The sequence below is a fragment of the Canis aureus genome, chromosome 15 (assembly GCF_053574225.1).
Source record: "Canis aureus isolate CA01 chromosome 15, VMU_Caureus_v.1.0, whole genome shotgun sequence".
Lineage (NCBI taxonomy): Eukaryota > Metazoa > Chordata > Mammalia > Carnivora > Canidae > Canis > Canis aureus.
This window is the reverse complement of record NC_135625.1, coordinates 38,364,555-38,386,678: the sequence shown is the minus strand read 5'-3', so window position 1 is coordinate 38,386,678 and position 22,124 is coordinate 38,364,555. Positions and strand designations below refer to the sequence as shown.

At 37.1% G+C, this 22,124-nt stretch overlaps 1 protein-coding gene across 6 annotated transcripts in view; it reads right to left on the bottom strand.

Moving 5' to 3' along the window:
* KCNU1 (potassium calcium-activated channel subfamily U member 1) overlaps positions 1-22,124 on the bottom strand; it is a 146,541-nt gene that overhangs the window by 64,333 nt on the left and 60,084 nt on the right. For all 6 annotated transcript variants that reach the window (XR_013352962.1, XM_077849126.1, XM_077849124.1 and 3 more), the window contains one exon: positions 9,022-9,136. Coding sequence is in view for 5 of the 6 variants with exons in the window: in XM_077849126.1 (XP_077705252.1) it covers positions 9,022-9,136 (115 nt within the window). In the remaining variant the exon portion in view is untranslated. The remainder of the gene's footprint in view (positions 1-9,021; positions 9,137-22,124) is intronic.

Sequence of the window (22,124 nt, the reverse complement as noted above, 5' to 3'; positions counted from 1 at the left end):
TTTCCCCAAAGAGTAATTTATCCACAATATAAGCACTAGTGATTCTAAAAAATATGTATTAAAAATTTCTTCCATTATCTAAACTGAACATTTTACTGGAAGTTTAAGTCTGAAAATGGCAGCTTCTTTCACAATTATAAATTGTTTTATGATTTTTTTAACTAGCTTTCCCCACTGGTACTTTAAACTCAGATGAGATATAATAATACCTACATTTCATTATAAGGAAACCAGAAAGCAGAGAGACAGTAACCTGTCTGGGTTAAAACTGGAACTGGGATTAGAATTGCAGCCTCCTGAAGAGGGGTCAGCCTTGCCTGATGGACAGAGAGGCTCCTGCAGCAGAGAAAGCGCAGCCTAGCAAAGGAAAGTAGTGGGGCTGATGCCATCTTGTCTGAGGGAAGAGCTATCTTCCCAACATGACCCTGTGAGTACAGGAAACTCTGAGTTTTAAAACAAAAATAAAGGGTTGCTTCTTGCCTTTACATAAGGATTCTCCATAGAAGCATATATAATGACCCACTCACTTAGAGCATAAAATAGAATAGCATTTAGAAAAAGAAATCTGATTTCTACATATTTTAAGGAACATGACTATTGCTTAAAGACAATCGGACTTAAATAAATAAATAAATAAATAAATAAATAAATAAATAAATAAACAAACAAATAAATAAACGAATAAATGAATAAAACAGTGACTACTCAGCTTGTCTTGGGGCTTTGGGGAGATTAGAGCAGGTTTTCAAGGAGCCAGGTTATTTAGTTTACTTTTTAGCACTATCTACAGCAATATTTCAGAGTGAAATAAGTAAAATATCTGTTCCTTTTCATTTGGCAGCAGCAAAGATCTCGGGGAAAAAAAAATAAATAAGAAATATGTAATCCCCATGGTGTAATCCCAGGGTATGGAAACTCACTTCTCTTAAATACCTCCCTCTGGCATAATTGACTTTTCATATGCATTTTAATAATGGTATTTCAGCAGGTTGCAAGGGAATTTTTTTCTTCTGTTGTTGTTGTAAATTATAGTTTGGAAAAATGTGTTATAAATCTAATTACATTTTCACTTATATTAACAAGTCAGCACAATCTTCCAGCATGTTTACCAAGCAATTCCAATATTTACAGCTGACCTAATTGGTTGTGGGGTAGAAGCAATGAACAATATTTTATTGTCCTCATAGTTGCGCATGTGCTGAAGACAGCTGCAGAGGTGTGGAGACCCTGGGTTTTGCCTGACCTGTGTTCGCCTCGGTCCACCAACTGAACAGAACAGGATGCAGGGAGGGAAAGGGAAGAAGGTCCTAGAGTGTAGAGGAGAAGAGTTTGTTAAAAATGCTTTTTCTCAATCCTCTCCTGACAAGAAAGATTGTCTCAATTATTTGGGGACTGTTATAGACTCAGAATGAAGTTGTTCTTGGTAAGTTTGGATGAAAAATCATAAATAATTGCATAAAAGCCAACAAGGTATTGGGTGAACATCCTTGATATTTGATGCTGAGTTGAGGACAATTATGGTCCTGTCCTTGGCTTTCTTTTTTTTTTTTAACAAATTTTTATTTATTTATGATAGTCACACAGAGAGAGAGAGGCAGAGACACAGACAGAGGGAGAAGCAGGCTCCATGCCAGGAGCCCGATGTGGGATTCGATCCCGGGTCTCCAGGATCACGCCCTGGGCCAAAGGCAGGCGCCAAACCGCTGCGCCACCCAGGGATCCCTGTCCTTGGCTTTCACTGTCAAAGCCATCATGGTCTTTAGGAGCCCAGCATGGGGCTGACTAACATTGGCTGAATTCTAATATTTTTACGTCTTTGGGGAAAGAGCTAAAAAAGCAATCATTCCTACCAGGCAGAAATCATATTGCCTCATGGGGATTCAGAAACTGGGTCTCCCTCTCCTATTACTAAAGGTGAGTACTGTGGAAGCTTTGCTGTCCCTCAGATTTAAACTGAGATGATATTTCCTCTGTCTTTCCTACTCAAACTATTGGTGGCAACGCAGATGTTGAGTGCTAATACAATTTTAGCAGAAAGTTGCATTGAGTGAATCTCCAGACCAGAGATTCAATTATGTCATACTTCCTGTGTCATGATAATTTGCTAACATTTATTGCGTGCTTACTCTTCACTAGGAAGCTGGCCAAGAGTCCCACACTTGGTCTTCTCAGCAGCCTCCTGAGATCGGTGCCACTTGTTTTACAGAAGAGGGATCTGAACCACAGTTCAGGAAGTGCCTTGCTCATGATCACATAAAATGAAGTCACAGAGCTGAGGTCTTATTCTCAACAGTCCACTTCTGGCATGTCCACCTTGCCCATGGGACTGGACAGCTTCCTGCCTTATCACTCTTGCTGCAACTTAAAAACCAGAATGCCATAGCACACAATAGGCTTTGATTTGTGATTTTAGATGTACCCAAAAGGCCCTTATCAAATGTCTCCTAAAAAATATCTCCCCTTCTATTTGATGCCTGAAATCCTGTAGTTAGGGGGATTCCATCAGCTGAAACCCTTGATCCCCAATAAGAGAAAGGCTACCCCTGGAAAGGACAATATTTTAAACCTCTGTTTTGATAAATAATGGTTCAAATAGTAGATGTCGATGGGGATAGTAAGTAGCTGGGAAGTATGAGTCCTGGAGGAAGGTGATGATGGGTCTCAAACAGAGCAGAGGACACAGAATGAAGTCTATGACAATTTTCCCTAGAAACATTATGAGCCACATCCTAGTCCTTGAATAGAATTTTACACAGAAACAGTGACTAAGCTTCCCATAATCTTCACCTTGTCTTGTTGAGTTAGTCTTTTATATATGACCTTAAACAAACAAGGCTTCATCCCTGCCTTTTAAGACATTATAAATGACAAGAATGAAAACACACAAAAATGAACTACTTAATGCAAATAAATATATGCATTCAGTAAATGATCAGTTGTCCCACTGTTTTTTATTTCCATATTAGGAGAGCTGCTTCCTCATCTTCCCATCCAGCTAAATCAATGGAAATTTCCATACCCGCAAGTCCTAGAATTTGACTTCATTTTTCTTAAGACCTGTCCACAGATTAACAAAGAGGCTTAAAAAAGGTCTTTGTTCCTCTTTAATATAGCCTTTCAAGCTAGTCAAACAGGGCAAAGAAGGAAGGATGGAAGGAATAAGTTGAATTTTCCATGGAATTCCTCTGACATTTTTCTGAAGCCTGAAGCTATTTTGTCTTCTTTTTAAATTAGTAATAATAAAATATTATTCATTAATCTGAGTAATCCATTTATTTAATAAATATATGATAAATAATTTTTCTCTATGTAGTACTTTGCTAGCATTGTGGTACTTTGCTTCTCAGAAATCCAATTTTTGCCGCTAAGTACAAGACAGGAACTAGTTCTTTCCAAATTTGTATTCTTCTGCTGCTAGAACCCTAACTCTTTCACCTGTTTTTGGAACTCAGGCTCATTGTGCTTAAAAATATCATTTCTACCTGTGTGCATGCATGTCTATCTTGATCCCTACCCCCATACCTATCTGTACCTGTAACTAGACATGATACATTTGTATTACTGTTTTCTTTGGACTTCCTATTGAGACTTGATAAGGATGCTTATCACACTTCATGGCCAACCTACACCCTTGGTAGGGATTCCTACTTATCCAAATACCATTAATTTCAACAAGGAGGACATCTTTAGAGGTTCTGGAATCTCCAAGACTACAAACATAAGTGCTGTCTGGACTCTTAGAAAAAGGTAGCTCTGGAAGATCAAATGCTGTCTATCCTGTATTAAGTACATATGGGTTTCTAGAACATGATTTGAAATCCTACAGTAAGGGCAAACTCAGTATGCATGTATGAATGAAAGAATCAAAGTTTGATTTAATAGTTATGGACTATATTTTATTCAAATAAAAAAGTCTAAGCATGTCCAGAGGGAAAGTCATTTTAAAAGCTTAATATGAAAAAAAAAAAAGGAAAAGTACCCGCTCAGAAAATCTTGTATGCTCAGCTTCTGTAGGAAGCTCAGATATGATGTGGAAAGAGAAGAATCACGTGTGGTGATTTATACCCAATATTCTGACCCTGGGATGGTACTGAAAACTGGTCCTCAGTAGGAGTTTAGACATTACTGAGGCTAAAAGATGGTGTTTCTCTTGCTTGGATCATCTGGGGCACAGAGTTCAGTAAGGTATGTATAACTGAGAATAAAAAGAAAGGGTGGTCTGGCTTTCTTTCTTAGCTGTGTGAGTAGGGGGAGGTGTGAGGGTGCATAGCCTCTGAAAATGGGTGGTCCTTGGGGCAGATGTCTCAGGAGTCCTCCTTGAGAATAAATTATATAGGGCTGGGAGTGGGTGTGTCAGAAAAGAACCAATTCCTCCCAGTTAGATGGATTTCCCCATGTCCTTATGGATGGCATACCTCTGATACTAACAAGCTTCTGATCCGGAAGAAGATACAACAGTAGTCCTTCTGGATGAATTATAATTTGCTCAGAAACTGAAGACTGCCATGAAATGAGCTGTGCTGGAAGACACTGGGAAATATCCAAAGAGGAGCTGCAATTACCATGGAAAAGAGTGTTCCTGAGGGGAAACAGCAAACTATAGGCAGATGTGGGCATGGAGAAGCGACTGCACCAGTGGGAGGTTCTGATTTACAGATTTTCACTGAAAACCCTGATGGTATGCTCTGTTGAGCCAATGGTCTATGGATGGATGGTGTGGGTGGCAGACAGCAAAAGAAATTTTGGAAGGTCTGAAACTTCACACCCTCTCCCTCTGAATCTGAAGGAAATTGGTTGCAAAAGCATGAAAATCTAAGAGCCAGGAAAATAGTGGCAAAGGAGGATGGGGGAGCAGAACAACAATAGCAAGGAAACATTTTGCACTTGCTCAATTTTGACTGTGAGGTAGGCTATACATAAGAACTTAATCTGCTTTATCTCAATTATTTGGGTTCTCATATTATGTCACAACTTACAACATTTCAATTATTTAGGTTCTAATATTATCTATATTTTGCAGAAAAGGAAACTGAAGCATAAGGGCTAAAGAGGATGGTGATCCAGGGTTCATACCTGCTATAGGAACAATGCTCATGACAGATATCTGTGGGATGCTTGACCTTCAAAGAGCTATGCTTGGGTTGGACTTTAAGAATAAGAGAAGTAATGACATTTATGGTCTCTGGTGTCTCTAAAAGAACATGGCGAGTAGGAAGATGAAGTTGATATATTTGCATAGGTTTCACAAAGATATATAGTGGGAAGGGCAATTATGCAGGAAAGTAGAGTATTTAGATTTCAATATAGTCTGTAACAGTTGAATTAAGCAGACCCAGAAAGAGGTATTCCAGGGAAGGGCTCATATGCCCCAAGAAGACAAATCTTTCTGTTGGAAATAGTTTCCTCTCCTGGCCCAGATCTATCATAAACTGCTTGGAAATTTCTGCCTCCTCTGGTTCACTTGATTAAACATCTGTCAATATGTACTCAAGTTTATAAACACCTACTTTTAAAAAACACTGAATGGCTCAGTGTGATTATTTTGTTACTGGCCAGTCGCAACATAAAATGAACTATTTGTGTCTAAATCTTTTCTTTGTAATATCTAATTAAAACTCAGTTTTACTGAAGAAGTAAATAACAGTGGGCAGAATTCTCTCAAGCTCACCCAAAGTCAAGTGGCCATAATAAAGAAATTGGAAGTGAGGGCAGAGGGGCTCCAGGAGCAGTTGAAATGAAATTTTTATTTATTATAAAATTTTGCATATGTCTAACTGGATCATCGTGGAAAGAAGATATTCATCTTCTTTCTCTTATGTTACATGATATCTTGATTTAAGGACACAGAACTCAAGTGAATAGAGCTAGTGTTTGTTTATTTATTTAATAAATACGCGTTTAACTACCATCTATTAAATAGACTTTCATGTGCTGGTCTGAGAATTTAACTGCTATTTATAACATTGCTTATTCTACGTGAGGAGAAAGAACCCAGGGATGCAATGAAATATTGGACTATAACTTTTGTATAAGTTAGGGCTGTCTGTATTGCTTCAAGTACTAAGAATAGAAGATAGTCATTTCTGAACTTACTGGAAAACCCACTGGTGGCCTGAAGATTACATCTTTAAAAGCACCAAACCCTTGTCAGCAAAACTATAAATAATATGCTGTGTTGGGTATGTGAATATAATACTCTTAACACACCAAAAATGGATCACAAATAGCACATACCACACATTCTACATTTTTCCCTTGATAGTGCTTACTTATTAACTCTATTAAGCCATCAAGTTTATTTTACCACTCATTGTTATTACTCAGGATATATGTTTGTCTATTTGCTACCTGGAGTTATCTTAGCCCTATTGCTAAGAAAACTTTTTTTTATGAAAAAAAAATGAAAAGCAAAAACAAAACAAAACAAAAAAAACACACCCTATTCTAATACTAAGTGGGAGCAGGATCTGTCATTGATCCTATTAACACTGTACTTAAATCAACTAAGCTAACCAACTCCGTTGATGAAATACCACAGAAATGAGCCCACAAATGGCATTCATACATACAGAAGTGTATAACATGATCACTAATCACTAGTATGACTAATTCATTTTTTAAAAACCTGTAGCTCATGTGAACACACCTTGCTTTTCAATTAAGAACTACAGATGACTTCAGCATCATCTTTAGAGATGTTCTGGATGGCTAACTTTCATGACCTGTGACCTTCTTGAGGGGCTTTTAAAACATATTCAGGAATTCCACAGCCATATACAGAGCTGACAAGCCCAGTTTATGGATGGACCATGCCATCTAAATCAATCCTCCTTTTAGATGCCTGTGTTGGACCATTTCCTTATTTATCATAGACATGGGGGGGATTAAAGACAATGGGAAGCATACCAGTAAGTTATTGCATTTTTATAGCTGTGCTTCTTTAGTGAGATTAAGTTTATGAAACTGAACAGCTACATGTACATTTAAGGATTTTCCATGGCTTTTGGTATCCATTACTTGCCAATCCTCTATTATCACAAAGAAGACATGGGAAAGAATAAATGAAAACACAAGTATGGTTGGAGCACTTCATGTGCTACCCCATATGCTGTCTTTATATTTTCAAAAACAATTTTTAAATGTGAACTATGCTTTTGTAACAATTTCACACTAAAATAAACCTAGTGTATTCACTAATACACACAAGCACAATATCAATAGCCAAGAATGTACTCTTAAGAAATTTGAGATGTTATTTCTCACAACACTTGAACACATATTCTCACCTCCAGTCAGACCAGCCAGTACATGGAAGGTTATGCCTTGGTCATGCCACAGCCTTCACAGAAGTTGAGATGCACACTCTTTCTTACCTTTCCAAATCCTATCTACCACAGGAAACTTTCTGGAACAACCCATCCATCCCTCATTGACCTCTTCTTCCTTTGACCTCCTGCCAGAATCATTGATGTAGTACTGAAGGTGTGTTGTTTTATTTGGCCTCTGATTTATTTTATATCAATTCATCTTGTTTACCAAACTAGATTGCATAGGGGTGGAAACATCATTTCTATATCTATAAACATATCAAGCAGAGTGCCTACTTAGCACATGGAGGTACACAATAAATACCTTTTATCAATCATTTGAAGAGGAAAAAAATGCAAAATCCCAATTATAGCGAGTAGTTGGTTTTTTTTTTTTATCACTAAGAGTGAGAAAAAATGTGAATTCCTGAAATACCAAAGCACTTCCCCTACACAGTTCTTAACCCTTTCCCACAGATTATCTGTTTGATAAAATGTTGAAAAGAAGGCACAGAAGGGCAGAAGCTATAATTCCTAGAACTTTTATATTCCTCTTAGAAAGTGTACACATGAAGAGATGGTCAGCCTCAGCTGTGGGAGTGGTACAATAAAACTTCTGTTAACCAGACCCATCTATCCAGAATCTCCAGTTAAACAGAAGCATGATCCTTATATATTAAAAGAAAGAGGTCAGTTATTAAAACAACCAACCAAACAAACAAACAGGATCAAGGACTTATTTCAAAATTTACCTCCTTGGAAGTCTCTGTACTTGCTATATATTCAGATCAATTTTACACACCTTCCCTGATATAACAATTGATAATTTTAATAAGGAACACCTGTGAGGACTTATTGCTGGGTAACAATTAAGCAAATACTTTAAATACCTAATCTCATTCAATCATTACAAAAAACCTACAAAGTATTCATGACTATTAATATAGCAAAACAGAGACACTAGAAGTAAAGCAACTTGCCCAAGATCATACAGCTCAAAGACAGCATTTGAACTTAACCCTAACCCTAAACCACACCACATTATATAATGTCAACGCACAATGACCATGCTTTGCTGGTAATACAATATTTACCTGTAGATAATCACAATCATTAAAAATTTTCCTGGTAGTGTATACATACTAAGCTGAAATGTTACCAACATATTATAAAGCTATTTACAATAAACTTTGAAGTGATAGAACTCTTAGATCAACCCTCTATTTACAATCAACTGAACATATCACCCTCTACCTCCAACTCTGCATTCAGGTTAATCAAGATTTTAATGTACTGCAGGGAAAGAGAATGAGGGAGGAAGCAATTGTTGACCTTGTTCTACATATTCAAAAACAAAAGTAATATCATCAGTTTTTTGGAAATAAAGGGATGGATTAATAATAGAAATTGGGAATAATTGAAATTTTACTCCAATCCACATATCTAGAGTGCCTGAAAGGTGATCTGAGAGAAAACTGGGTACATGACTATTGGTTGTCACAGGTATAAAGTTATTTTGAGCCATGTTGCAGGGAGGTATATTAGTTTAGCTTAATGACATTGAGAAAAGCAAAGATGAATTCACATTGGTAAGGAACAATTCCACTGGTCACTATAAGGGCTGATAAAGCCAATATTCTTGTTTACATCACATTTTTATTGCCCAATGATCCTTAGAAACCCTCAGAGAACCAGGGTTCTCTGACGCTTTTACCTGGTGCTGAAGCTCAAATTGCTTATCGGTTGCGGCTGTCCCCAGAGCATACGATCAGGCACAGTAGAATCAGAGAACACCTTCATGCTACTTTTCTTTACCATCACTGTTGCTCCTGCAAGAACACAGCAATCTTAATGAGTCGGCATATCTTTCTAGAAGGTATTTTTGAACCATTCCTACTGACTGAGACATTTCTAGGCCCTTGGCTAGGGAGAGGGTAGAGATCCTTAGCCACAGACTAAAATAAGAGGATGGATTATAGAAATCTCTTACATTTCCATCTGCAGAGTTAGAGAGTGGGTGGAAAGTGATTGTGAGGATTTCAATACCGTATGGATGCTTAAAATAAGTACCTACTGAGTTACTACTGTACCTTTCTAAGTCATTACTCCTTTGTCTTACCCAAGTGTAGCATCCACAGAGCCTTCCTGCCATGGGAAGAGTCAGTCCATAGCCACTTTTGGACTCTAAGAAAAGATCACTATACAAGTCTTCTTCTCCCTTCTGCAGATACTACTCAGGCTGCAACTTATTCTCTGTGGATACTGCCTTTTACTTTATTTTTTCTTTCAAAATATTTCTTTATTATTAATTTTAACTCTTGAAGAATCTTGATCTTACTTGGGCTGGGTCTCAAAACATTTGTGAATTTCCAAGCCTGGAAATAACACAAAGGCAAATAATCTTCTCATCTACAAAATGGGGATAATATTGGGACTTCAAAGGGTAACTGTCAAGATAAATGGAAGACTGTTTGAAATTTAATAATTAAATGAGCAAAACAAAGCTGAGATGAAAAAAAATGACATAGGAGCCATTACTTCATCCTGCACCCATATGTTGGTATTAAATCATGCCATTGTTATTCCAGAACCCAGATTCAACCTAGGAATCCTTTCAACCCACTGGGCTAGGATGTCATTATTGGATGATAAGGATTGGCACTTAGTATTGTGTTAAGAAATTATCATTCTAAAAGATGCTGGGAAGGTAAATACTTCTCTTTCACTCTTCAAGGACCCTGCACTATGGGTTTCCCTGAACCAGATTCCTGGGTGACCAGAGATGTGTAACTGTCAGAGAAGAAGTTATCAAGGAGATGGACAAAGTCAAAGAGGAGCCATTACTATTATTCTTCTTCCTTGCCCATCCAAATGGAGAGAAGAAACATGGCCTTTTCCTCCTGTCTCAATTTAAGGATCATCTGTGGACTACTCTTTGTTCATGTGGAATAAATCTTTAAACCCACATATGTAAGTGATATGTGGGTTTAAAGGTTTTAGACAATGGCCAGCAAGAAGAGCCACACAAACATCTTGGTTTCCCTCTTCTTTTGATTTAATGCTTTCTGACCTATTCTAATCTGTGGAAAATATCAATTGAGTGAAAACACACTTCTGGAAGAAGAGAGACCTCCTTTGGATATGTGATTTGTCAACTTAAATCAGCAGTAACTGCATCACACAGGTGTTCTAAGAGCCAGGTTTGGAATAAGACTGCTCCCTACCTGTAATCCTCAGAAGCCTTCATTTACATTTGGAGGCTTGATGGGGGTTTTCAGGTTGACTGGTGTTTCCTTATTTCCTGGTTACCTTTGGCCCTGGGGAAAATGGCTCAGGGACAGAACATCTGAAGAAAATTCTGAGTGAGAACTGGTGTATCAACTGTCAGTCTTTAAAGGCCAGCCTCTGAATACATTTGATAGAAGTTGAGCTATGGAATGCAAAAGGCAACATGCCCAAACTGGCTTAGGAACAATGGAACTTTCGGGAAGTCTCTGCTTTCTCAAAGCCTAACCCAGCAGCCAACACTTGCACGGTATTAAAAAATGGGTGGGAGGGGATAAGTGGGTAGGTGAATGTTATGTATGAATCTCTCAAAATTTTTGCTAAAGCTTTGAATCTTCCCTTGTACTATTCTTAAGAAAATCTCTTCTGAAAACACATTAAAGATCTGTATAATTTTGGAAGCTTTCATAGTTATGGAAGTATGTACATGTGGGGGTCAGAAAGAGGAGCCTGTAGGGGCTGGGGACTCCTCTGGCCATGGGCTGACTGCCTAAAGGTGAAAGGTTAACTGGTCCTGTGACCACTCTTGATCCCTTCTAACTAATTCTATGATCTGAATGACCTTCGCAAAGGGTCTAAAAGTGTTTTTTCCAGCAGGTTGCAGACAGGGCAGTTAAGAGCATCCAACAATCTCATTGCTTTTGCCCCCAGCTTCTATGCTACTTCAAGCAATTGAAGAAAATGTAAAGAATACCATAAAAATCAGAAGTCCTCAAAGCAGTCGAAAAGCAACTAAATTTCTCTGATTATGTTCTAAGACACTTTGATCATTTTATTTAGTTATATTTTTTTCTATCTGCAGCCAACAGCATCCATGTACTTCTTCGTGCTTTAGGCAAGAAAAGAATGAAATGGAATTTTGCCTTACACTCTAGCAACACTGTTAACATCTTGTCATGGCTTTCTATGACCTCCCTATAGATATTCTGAAGGTTTCTGGATAAACCATTAGACACCAAAAAGGACATCTAAGATCTGTGAATGACTGAAAGAAAAAAGGCCAACATTTTGATTATGTTTCTCTCTTCTTCAAGAAGTGATATCCTTGAAAGGTACAGGTAAGCATTTTCTTCTTTGGCATATGTGATAGGACTGCGTGTGAAGACATGCCTCATATATGATTTCCATACAGATAGCAGTAATTCTAACCCTTTCTTGCTTCATCAAGAACTCTTATCATAGTCCAAATAAGCCAACATGATTCCTATATTGTTTGGGTAATTCTGAATTTGCCCCAATTTACTAAAAATGCAAATCATTACAATTATTTACAAAATTTAATATTTGGCAATTGTGACACATCTAAAAGGTGACAGTATGTATTCTGTAAAAGAACCATTACCACTACTCTAGGAGATGAAGAAGAAGCAGGACAACAGAATAAGCCAATGCCTTAGTCTTACAAAAATGAAGGATAGCATTCATCTATCTTCTTATTTTCATTTATATATCCATTAATGGTCAGAAATTTTTTTCAAGAAGTTATTATAGCCATGAAGGATGGCATGGATTGGCATAAGTGGCAGCTAGATCCAAAGAAACCAGCTTAGAAGCTATTGTAATCACTGGGATGAGATATACAGAGGACCACAGCTGAGGTGGAGATGGACACCAAGGACAGGAGAAAATGGAGCCCACTGTCAACTATAGGATTAGAATAACAACTGTCATGAATATAGGAATACAAGATAGTTGTGTATGGTCTTTGTATTTATCAAGTTGCTTTCCTTTTTACTGAAATTTTGTGGACATGTAGTCCCTGACTCTGCTCTAGATAAGAAGAGTCATATAAGAACCCTTTCTATTCTCTCTCTTACTGAAGGCCAGTACAGGAGGAGAGCTCTGACTGGGCTTCAGAGCAGCTTGGTTAAGCCAACCCAGAGACACCAGCTGGTAGATTGATCAGGGAAATTCTATCTCAGCTTTCTGGGTTTGGAATTCTCCTCCCTGAAAAGTAGTGGCTGGGGTGACTCTTGTCTTAAAGAGGTCAATTATTCTTGGGTATTTAAGAAAAAAGTGACCCAGGGTTCAAACTTAAAGAGAACCATGAAATGGGGTAAATTTAAGTTTGGATCATCGGTCCAAACCATTTCGTATCTTGCCCCCTGGACTTGATTCGTTTCACATCCTCTCTCCATCTTCCTTTTCAAAATTCTCCTCCTTTATGTGTGACTCCACTGCAAAAACTAACATTTTAATGACGACTCTAAAACAGTACTCAGGGGGGTGGAGATTAGGGAAATCTAGACACAACTTTCCTTGGGGCCTTTTTATTTTTTTGTTTTGTTTTGTTTTGTTTTTATTGAAGTTTGATTTGCCAACATATAGTATAACATCTGGTGTCCCCATCAAGTGCCCTCCTCAGTGCCCTTCACCCAGTTACCCCAACCCTGCCCACCTCTCCTTTTGCAACCCTTTGTTTCCCAGAGTTAAGAGTCTCTTGTGGTTTGCCTCCCTCTCTAATTTTTCCCACTCAGTTCCCCTCCTTTCCTTATAGTCCCTTTCACTATTTCTTATATTCCCCATATGAGTGAAACCATATGATGATTGTCCTTCTCTAATTGACTTACTACACTCAGCATAATATCCTCCAGTTCCATCCACGTCAAAGCAAATGGTGGATATTCATCCTTTCTGATGGCTGAGTAATATTCCATTGTGTATCTACACCACATAGTCTTTAGTCATTCTTATTGCCTGCTTGCTCCATCCCACTGCTCACAAGATTTGTGTAAGCTCCTCCATGCCCTGGTTAAGGACTACTACTCTGCCACCTGAGGCATCAGAGGTTTCAGAGTGAAATAGCAGGCAGTGAACTGTATAGTTAGGGCTGAGGAACTTTCTGTCCAATAATTTATCTAACTATAGTAAACAAAAAAACAGACAATTACTCCTCCTCATCTCAAGGTTAGCCCAACTAGTCTTCCTGCTCTGAGCCCCCAAAACATCAGGAAATGGGTTAAAATGAGTATAATCCACTAGGACTTCTCTGGCAATTCTTATTTCATCTGCATTTCATTGATGAGAAAAGAAATAATGACATTCATTTTGAGCTTATGGTCCCACGGGTAATATGATAATTAACACACATATACTTACTATTTTCCAGCTACTGATCTTAATGCTTTTTATATTAATACACTCAATTTGTATACTCCTTATGTACTAATATTTTCATTTAATCTTTTGATATATGTGATATTATTATCAGCATTTTATAGTAATCTGAAGCACTGTGAGAGTTTGAATAATTTGCTTAAAGTCATACAGCTAAGAGGTGACCAATGCAGAATTCATATACTTCACCACTGCACTATGCTGCCTCTTCAGATGCTAAGAATATGAATATAAGTAGAGATCCTCTGGTATGGTTTCAGTTAAGAAAAGTAGAAGTAATAAAAGGCAAGAGGGGTTATAAACCTTCGAACATCAGAATTGAAAATGGCCATCAAGATGATAAGAACTGCCCAGTTTGGAAATAACAACATTGAGACCCCAAAGAGTAACATGTCTTCACTTAACCATAGTGAATCAGTGGCACAGTTATCCATAGCATTCAAGTCTTCTGAACTCTCAATTAGCATAGTAGGAGGAAAAAATTGGTAGGAATGAGCAAACTCAATTAGCTCAAGAAAGAAAAGGCTATTAAAGAAGAGTGGACTGGGGATACCCCACATCAGGCTCTGAAACATGAAATCTTCAGCCTGAAATTTGTACTAATCCAAAGTCAGAAAAATTTTCTATTTTGCTACCTATTGCTAGGTTCTTAAGTTCTCTTTGAAGGTTAATTCATTGGGAGAATTTCCAGATATTATCACGACTTTTAAATCTATAAGGCCAAACAGCCCCCTTCTAGAGTGATGTGCTCTCCAGCACATTTTGACTAGAGCTCTCTCCAGATTCAAATTCCCACACAAGCACGCCAGACCCATAAGCATTTCATGGTACTCTGCTGCCATCGTCTGGCAAAATGAAGTCAAGAACAGCTGACATTGCCCACTATTTCAGCATCTGGATACCAAATTATTTGATAAGAGTTCTCCCTGACTTAAGGGATAGGCATGGCAGGAGTGGTGACTGAGGATCAGGGCCCAGCAGGAAGAAGAAATGATTCTATTATGAAAAGAATCAAAGATTCTGAGAATTGTGATAAATACAGCGAAGCTCAAACATTAGATAGAAAGTTTTACTAATTTATTCTCTAGATACTATTAAATTCATATTACAGAGGTGGGTAACATTTGGCATACCTATACATATGATGGCAGAGCCTTTCTATTAATGCAAAGAATCTTTCCCTCTTTATACTAGAGCAACTTTCTACTTTAAAATATATATAGTAAGGGTGCCTGGGTGGCTCAGTTGATTAAATGTCTGACTTGATTTCAGCTCAGGGTTGTGAGATCAAGCTCTGTCCAGCAGGGAGCCCTCTCCCTCTGCCCCTTCTTCCATCCCCCTCCCTACTTGTGTGCTCAATCTCACTCTCGAAAAATAAAAATAAAAATAAATAAGATAAAATACGTAAAATAAAATAGTAAAAATACACTTAAAAGCTTGCTAGAGGGGGATTATTAATTTTTATAAAGCATTTTTGTTTTGCAAAATGACTAGCAGAATTATATTCATATAAGAGTGTATACTGAACTTGCAAACGTTTGATTTACATTGTGTTTACAGGAATTCATCTACTGTGTGAAACCATGTTAAATTTTCATTTATTATAAAGATACATGTAGTGAGATGACACTTTTAAAGGATTGATTTTTCTTTCTTCTTTTTTTTAAATGAAATATTTCTCCTATATATTCAGTCTCATCCCTTGCCTCAGGGAAGATTTATAGATTAAAGAACACAAAAAGAGTCAATGTTTAGCTTCTGAATTCCAAATAAGGTCTTAAAGCCCATTTAATTAACAATCTTCAGACTTAAGCATTCAGTGGCAATCTTATGCACAATAGATATTTCAGGTTACCCTCATCCCAACTCACATCTAAGACAGAGTTTCTACAGTGAGAGAATCAAACCAAGAAGACCAGAGGCTACCACCACTGCCCTGTGCCCTGCTCAAAAAGCATATGTGTCATTTCAAGAGAAGTAGATCACTGTCCCGATTCCCAGCTCTGGAGCAGTGGCTCAGACATTCTGCCCAAAGGAAGAGGCAGGCCATAGAAACAAGAGCTGAAGCTCTTCCCCAGGGAGTTGGCTTTATCTGAAAAAGTGTGGAAAAATTCAAGCTGCTCTTGAAAACAATGGTGGTTTTGGTGGCAAACAATTAGATCGAGGTTGATAGCTCGGTGAGAACAACAAGGTAAACTATAGTAAACCAGAGTTTACTACAGTGAAATGGGAAAAGAGACAGCTAATAAGAGTTTTCTTTGGGTCTGGAAGGACCTCAAAGATTGGTCTCAAAAACTACTCCTGCAATGGAGTCCACAATTAATTGGGTAATACCTTAGAACAATATATGCCTGAGGGATTGTCAAGAATAATAGAGTCTGCAGCAGCCAGTTAGTCTACCCCAAGAGCTGGGTGTGATACCAACAGAGGCAGAGAGATGAACAGAAAGATCAGCAAAAGAGATAAGTTTGCAAATGGAACTAAACATGCTAATCAGCTCACCTTGAAAAATTTTCCCGGATTAACCAGGTGGGCCCAATGTAATCACCAGAGTTCTTTCAATACGGAACAGGTAGGCAAAAGATCCAGAGTCAGATAAGGAAACATGATGATGGAAGCAGAGTCTGAGTGATGAGACCTGACCTGAGTGAGAAAGACCTGACCAGAAATTTCTGGCTTTGAAGACAGAGGGGGCCATGAGCCAGGAAGTACAGGCAGCTTCTGCAACCTGAGTAAGAAAGGGTAGGGATTCTTGCTTGGAACTTCCATAAGGCCTCCTGCCAGGTAGATCCGTTTTAGACTCCTGAATGATAAAGTAATGTTAATTTATCAGTAAGCCACTAACTGAATGGTAACTTGTTATGGTAGCAGTTGCAAACTAGTGCAGTGCCCAATGATAAATTTGAACTGCCAGAAGAAAAAGATCAGCAAATATAAGGACAGATTGATAGAGACTGCAATTGAAAAGAGCAAGAGCAAAAGAAAGAGAGAGGCATACAATGTAGAGAGAGACAAAGAGACAGAGAGAGAGGAAGAAGAAAAACTGTTGGAGAAAAATGTGGATCCCCATTAAGTGTATCATTTACATGTAAAGATAGGACCGATTAGAGGAAGAAAGATGAAGGAGAAGAAAAAATACTTAAATAAATAATGAATTAAATCTTCCCAAATTTGATGAAAAATATTCATCTACAATTATTGGCACACTTCAGAGGCATTGTGAGTTTGGTTCCAGACCACTTCAATAAAGCAGATATCAGAGTAAAGCAAGTCAATAGTATTTTTTTGATTTCCTAGTGCATATATAAGTTATGTCTATGCTATACTATAGTCTAAGTGTACAATAGCATTATGTCTAAAAAAGTACATATTTAATGTAAAAAATACTTTATTGATAAATAATGCCAATCTTTATCTGAGCTTACAGTGAATCACAATGTTTTTGCTGGTGAAGAGGCTTGCATCAGTGCTGGTGGCTGCTGACTGATCAGAGTGGTGGTTGCTGATGGTAGGGGTGTCTGTGGCAATTTCTTAAAAATAAAACAATGAAATTTCCTGTATCAACTGACTCTTCCTTTCACTTGAACACATTGAAGCATTGTAGGGTTCTTAACTTGCCTAATTTCAATATTGTGTCTCAGGAAATAAGGAGGCCTAAGGAGAAGGAGTGGAGTAGCTGGTCAGAAGAACATACAATACACATGCAATAGTTATCAATTAAGTTATATGTATTGTATGGGCATGGTCCACGGCATCCAACACAATTACAATAGTAACATCAAAGATCACTGATCACAGGGACACCTGGATGGCTCAGTGGTTGAGAATCTGCCTTTGGTTCTAGTCATGATCCCAGGGTCCTGGGATCAAGTTCAGTATTGGGCTCCCTATGGGGAGCCTGCTTCTCCCTCTGACTATGTCTGTGCCTCACTCTCTGTGTCTCTCATAAGTAAATAAATAAAATCTTTAAAAAAAATCACTGATCACAGATCATCATAACAATTATAATAATACTAAAGTTTGAAATATCACTAGAACTACCAAAATGTGACTCAGAAACGAAGTGAGCAAATGCTGTTAGAAAAATGGTGCCAACAGACTTGCAGCTGTAGAGTTGCCAAAAACTTTAATTTGTAAAAAAAAGCAGTACCTGCAAAGCACAATAAAGTGAAGCACAATAAAATGAGGTATGTCTGTATTATTTTCCTATGAATGCTATAACAAATTACCCATAATGTTGGCTTAAAACAATATTCTTTTATTTTCTTCCAGTTCTGGAGTTAAGAAGTCTGAAGTAATTTTCCCTGGGCTAAAATCAAGGCATTAAATTCCCTTTAGAGATTCTAGGGAGTAATCGATTTCCTTGCCTTTTCCAGCTACCAGAGAAGCTCCCTGTATTCCTTGCCCAGTGGCCCTGTCCTCCATCTTCAAAGACAGTGACATAACATTTTGTCACTCTGAATCAGCTTCCATCTTTTTTCACCATAGCCCCTTTCTTTTGTGTACATAGTTAGATCTTCTTTTGACTCTATTTCATAAGGATCCTTATGATTACATTTAGATTCCACATAGATAATCCAGGATAATCTGCCTATCTCAAGATCCTTCATTTAATCACATCTGAAAAGTTCCTTTTGTCATATGAAAATAACATTCACAGGGTTCCAGAGGTAGGATATGGATATCTTTGGGAGCCATTACTTAGTCTATTACATTACACATACAAAGATCTCAGTGAACTTGAAATAGGATGAACAAAAAGATATCCAGATACAGACGTATCATAGTAATAATGCAAAAAGTCAAAGACAAGAAAATCTTGAAAGCAACAGGAGACAAAGAAACAAAACTTGATTTACACATAAAATCCAGTGAGATTAACAGATGACTTTTCATCAAAAAGAATGAAAGCTAGAAGGCAGTAGGATGATGTAACCAAAGTGCTGAAATAAACTGTCAAACAGAAATTTTATATCCAGTAAAACTCTCTTTCAATATTGGTACTGAGGCACACCCAAAAAAATGATAAAGACTTCAGAAAGTTTGCCCCTCCATAAAAACAAAGAATAAACTAAAAAAAGTGGTCAGAATGATGTTTTTTCAGAATTCTGAAAATTAATTGGCAGTAACCCAAGAACAATTAGTTCAGAAAAACGAATATATCTCAATAAAAATAGCAATATTTGTGGTGTTTTAACTTATATTAGTCCCATCTCCAACTCTAAAGCTAATCAATATCCTTGAAAAATAATGCCCCATATTCCTGGTGCCAGAGGGAGTAGAACAGAACTACATTTCTTTCATAGCCTTATTTCCAAAGAAGAGTCATTATTTGACTTGTGTAGTAGTTTCCTGGATGATCCTACTTGAATGGATTGTCTTTTTAAACCTTATTTGAATTTAGCTAGTTCTAAAATCCTCTACCCAGTAAGCTATACCAAATGTTTTAGCTTCACAGGTGTCTGAAACAATGGATAAAAGATAGGGCAAACAATAGACTAAATAAAGTTTAAAGGGGAAACTGATAAATGACTTGTCCATAAACATTTTAAAAACCTCTGGAATACTACCGAAAACAACAACACACATCCCAGGACCCCAAGACTATGTACAGATGTCCATGCTGCAAAGAAAGGTCTTAGCTCTCACCAATTGCCTTTGGTATTCTATGCAAGCAGGAAGTGATGGCTAAAGCAGAGTTGTCACCTGCCTACCTGAATATTGAAGGCATACCTCAACAAAAACACAGAATCTCTTGACAAATACTGGGAGATTTACTGGTTGCAGGTATTTAACAAGATCTCTGTCCAATTATTAGATGGCCACTAAGCTAACACAATAGAGAATTCAGTGGCTAACAATAACAAAGACGCAGACATTATGTAGTTCATAAAAGTCACTAACATAATGGCAACTACAACAAACAGTAACAACAAAAAACACTGGGGAAGAAGGTGGGTGAAATCTAATTTCCATAATTACCACACTTACAATATGTTCAATGTCTAATTTACAACCAAAAGTTATGAGACATGGAAAGAAACAGGAAAATATTGTCTATACACAGGATGAAAACCTATCAATAACTACTGTCCCTGAGAGCGCCCAGACATTGCATTTACTAATCAGACTTTAAAGCTATTAAAAGGTATTTTAAGTATGTTCAGAGAACTAAGGGAAGCCCCGGTGGCACAGTGGTTTGGTGCCGCCTGCAGCCTGGAGTGTGATCCTGGAGATCCAGGGTCGAGCTCCACATTGGGGTCCCTGCATGGAGCCTGCTTCTCCCTCTGCCTGTGTCTCTGCCTCTCTCTCTGTGTCTATGAATAAATAAATAAAATCTTTAAAAAAAAAGAATATGAGAATGATGTCTCATAGAATAGCAATAAAGTGTTACAGTTATTAGGGGTGCCTGGCTCAGTCAGTTAAGCATCTGCCCTTGGCTCAGTCATGATCTTAGAGTCCTGGGATTGAGCCCCACATCAGGCTTCCTGCTCACTGGGAGCCTGTTTCTCCCTTTTCCTTTGCTCTCTTTCTCTTTCTCTTTCTCTTTCTGTGTCTCTCATGAATAAATAAAATCTTTAAAAAAAAAACCTATTTTATTTTATTTTATTTTATTTTATTTTACTTTATTTATTCATTCATTCATTCATTCATTCATTCATGAGAGATACACAGAGAGAGAGAGAGAGAGGCAGAGACAGAGGGAGAAGCAGGCTCCACACAGGGGCCCGATGTGGGACTTGATTCCAGGACACCAGGATCACGCCCTGGGCCAAAGGCAGGTGCTAAACCTCTGAGCCACCCAGGGATCCCCAAAACCCTTTTTTTCTATCTGATTTAAAAGATGAATGTAAAAAGAAATAATTGCAAATCTATGCTGATGGCCACATATACTAAAGAATTTGTGATGATAACCTAAAGGGAGGAAATGGAACTATATAAGAACATAGTTTTTATATACTATAGAAATTAACGTGGCATTAATCTAAACAAAACTATTATACATTGTATGTTAACATTAAATCCCAGGCCAACTACTGAGAAAATAACTAAAAAATATATATGACAATAAATGGCAAAGGAATTAAAATGGTACACTAAGAAATATCTAACACAAAAGAAGTCTGTAATAAATGACTTAAGAAACAAAAAAGATATGACATATAAGAAACAGTAAAACAGCAGTTGTAAATACTAAGTTATCAGTTAATGCATTAAATGTGAATGAATTGAACTCTGCAATAAAAAAGCAAGGATTGGCAGATTGGAGAAAAAACATGATCCAACTGTATCATGCACACAAAACACATACTTTCGATTCAAAAACACTAATAGATTGAAAGAAAAAGGATGAAAAAGATATTTCATGTAAATGGTAACCAAAAGAGGGCTGGGGTGGTTATGTTAATTTCATGCAAAATAGAATTTAAGACAAATATATTACTAAAGACAAAGACATTTTAGAATGATAAAATGGTTAATCTAAGATATAACAGATCATAGGCACATAACAGTATAAACCCAAAGCATATGAGTCATAAAGCTAACATATTTAAATGGGGAAATAGATAATTCAACAATAATAGCCGGAATTTTAATACCCCACTTCCAATAACAGATAGAACAACTACCCATTTTTCTATCAGCAAAACTCAGCCAGGAAATATAAGACTTAAAAAAAAGACCCTATAAACCAACTAGACCTAACAAGCATCTATAGAACATTCCAGTCAATGACAGAAGAATAGTCTTCTCAACTATGCATTGAATATTTTCTAGGATAGATCATGTAATAGTCCATAAAATAAATATGGATAAACTTAAAGGAATTTATATCATACAAAGTATGCTCTTCAACTACAACAAAATGAAATGAAAAATCAGTAACAAAGGAATTAAGGAAATTCATAAATATGTGGAAATAAAAAGAACACATGTCTAAATAACCAATGGGTCCTCCTCTTAAAAATCAGAAGTGAAATTATAAAATACTTTTAGATGAATGTGAAAATTAAAACACTACTCATCAAATACATGGCATATCCCTAAAGAGTGCTTAGAAAAACTTTTTGATTTTACACTTCTATTTATTAAAAAACTTATAAAATCACATGACCTAATGTAATATTTCATGTTAAGATATTGAGAAGAGAAAATTAACCCATGTCAAGCTGAAAGAAGGAAATACTAAAAATTAGAGTATACATAATTTAAAGATTGAACAATAGTAGATAAAAATAAATTAAAATTGGCTCTTTGAAAAACCCAACAAAATTGACAAGCATTTTTGGCAATATTGGCCACAAAAATGAAGAAATATTCATATTACTAAAATCATAAATGAATGGGTGGATATTACTACTGATGTGACATAGATGAAAAGGATTATAAGGAATATTTATGTATACAATACTT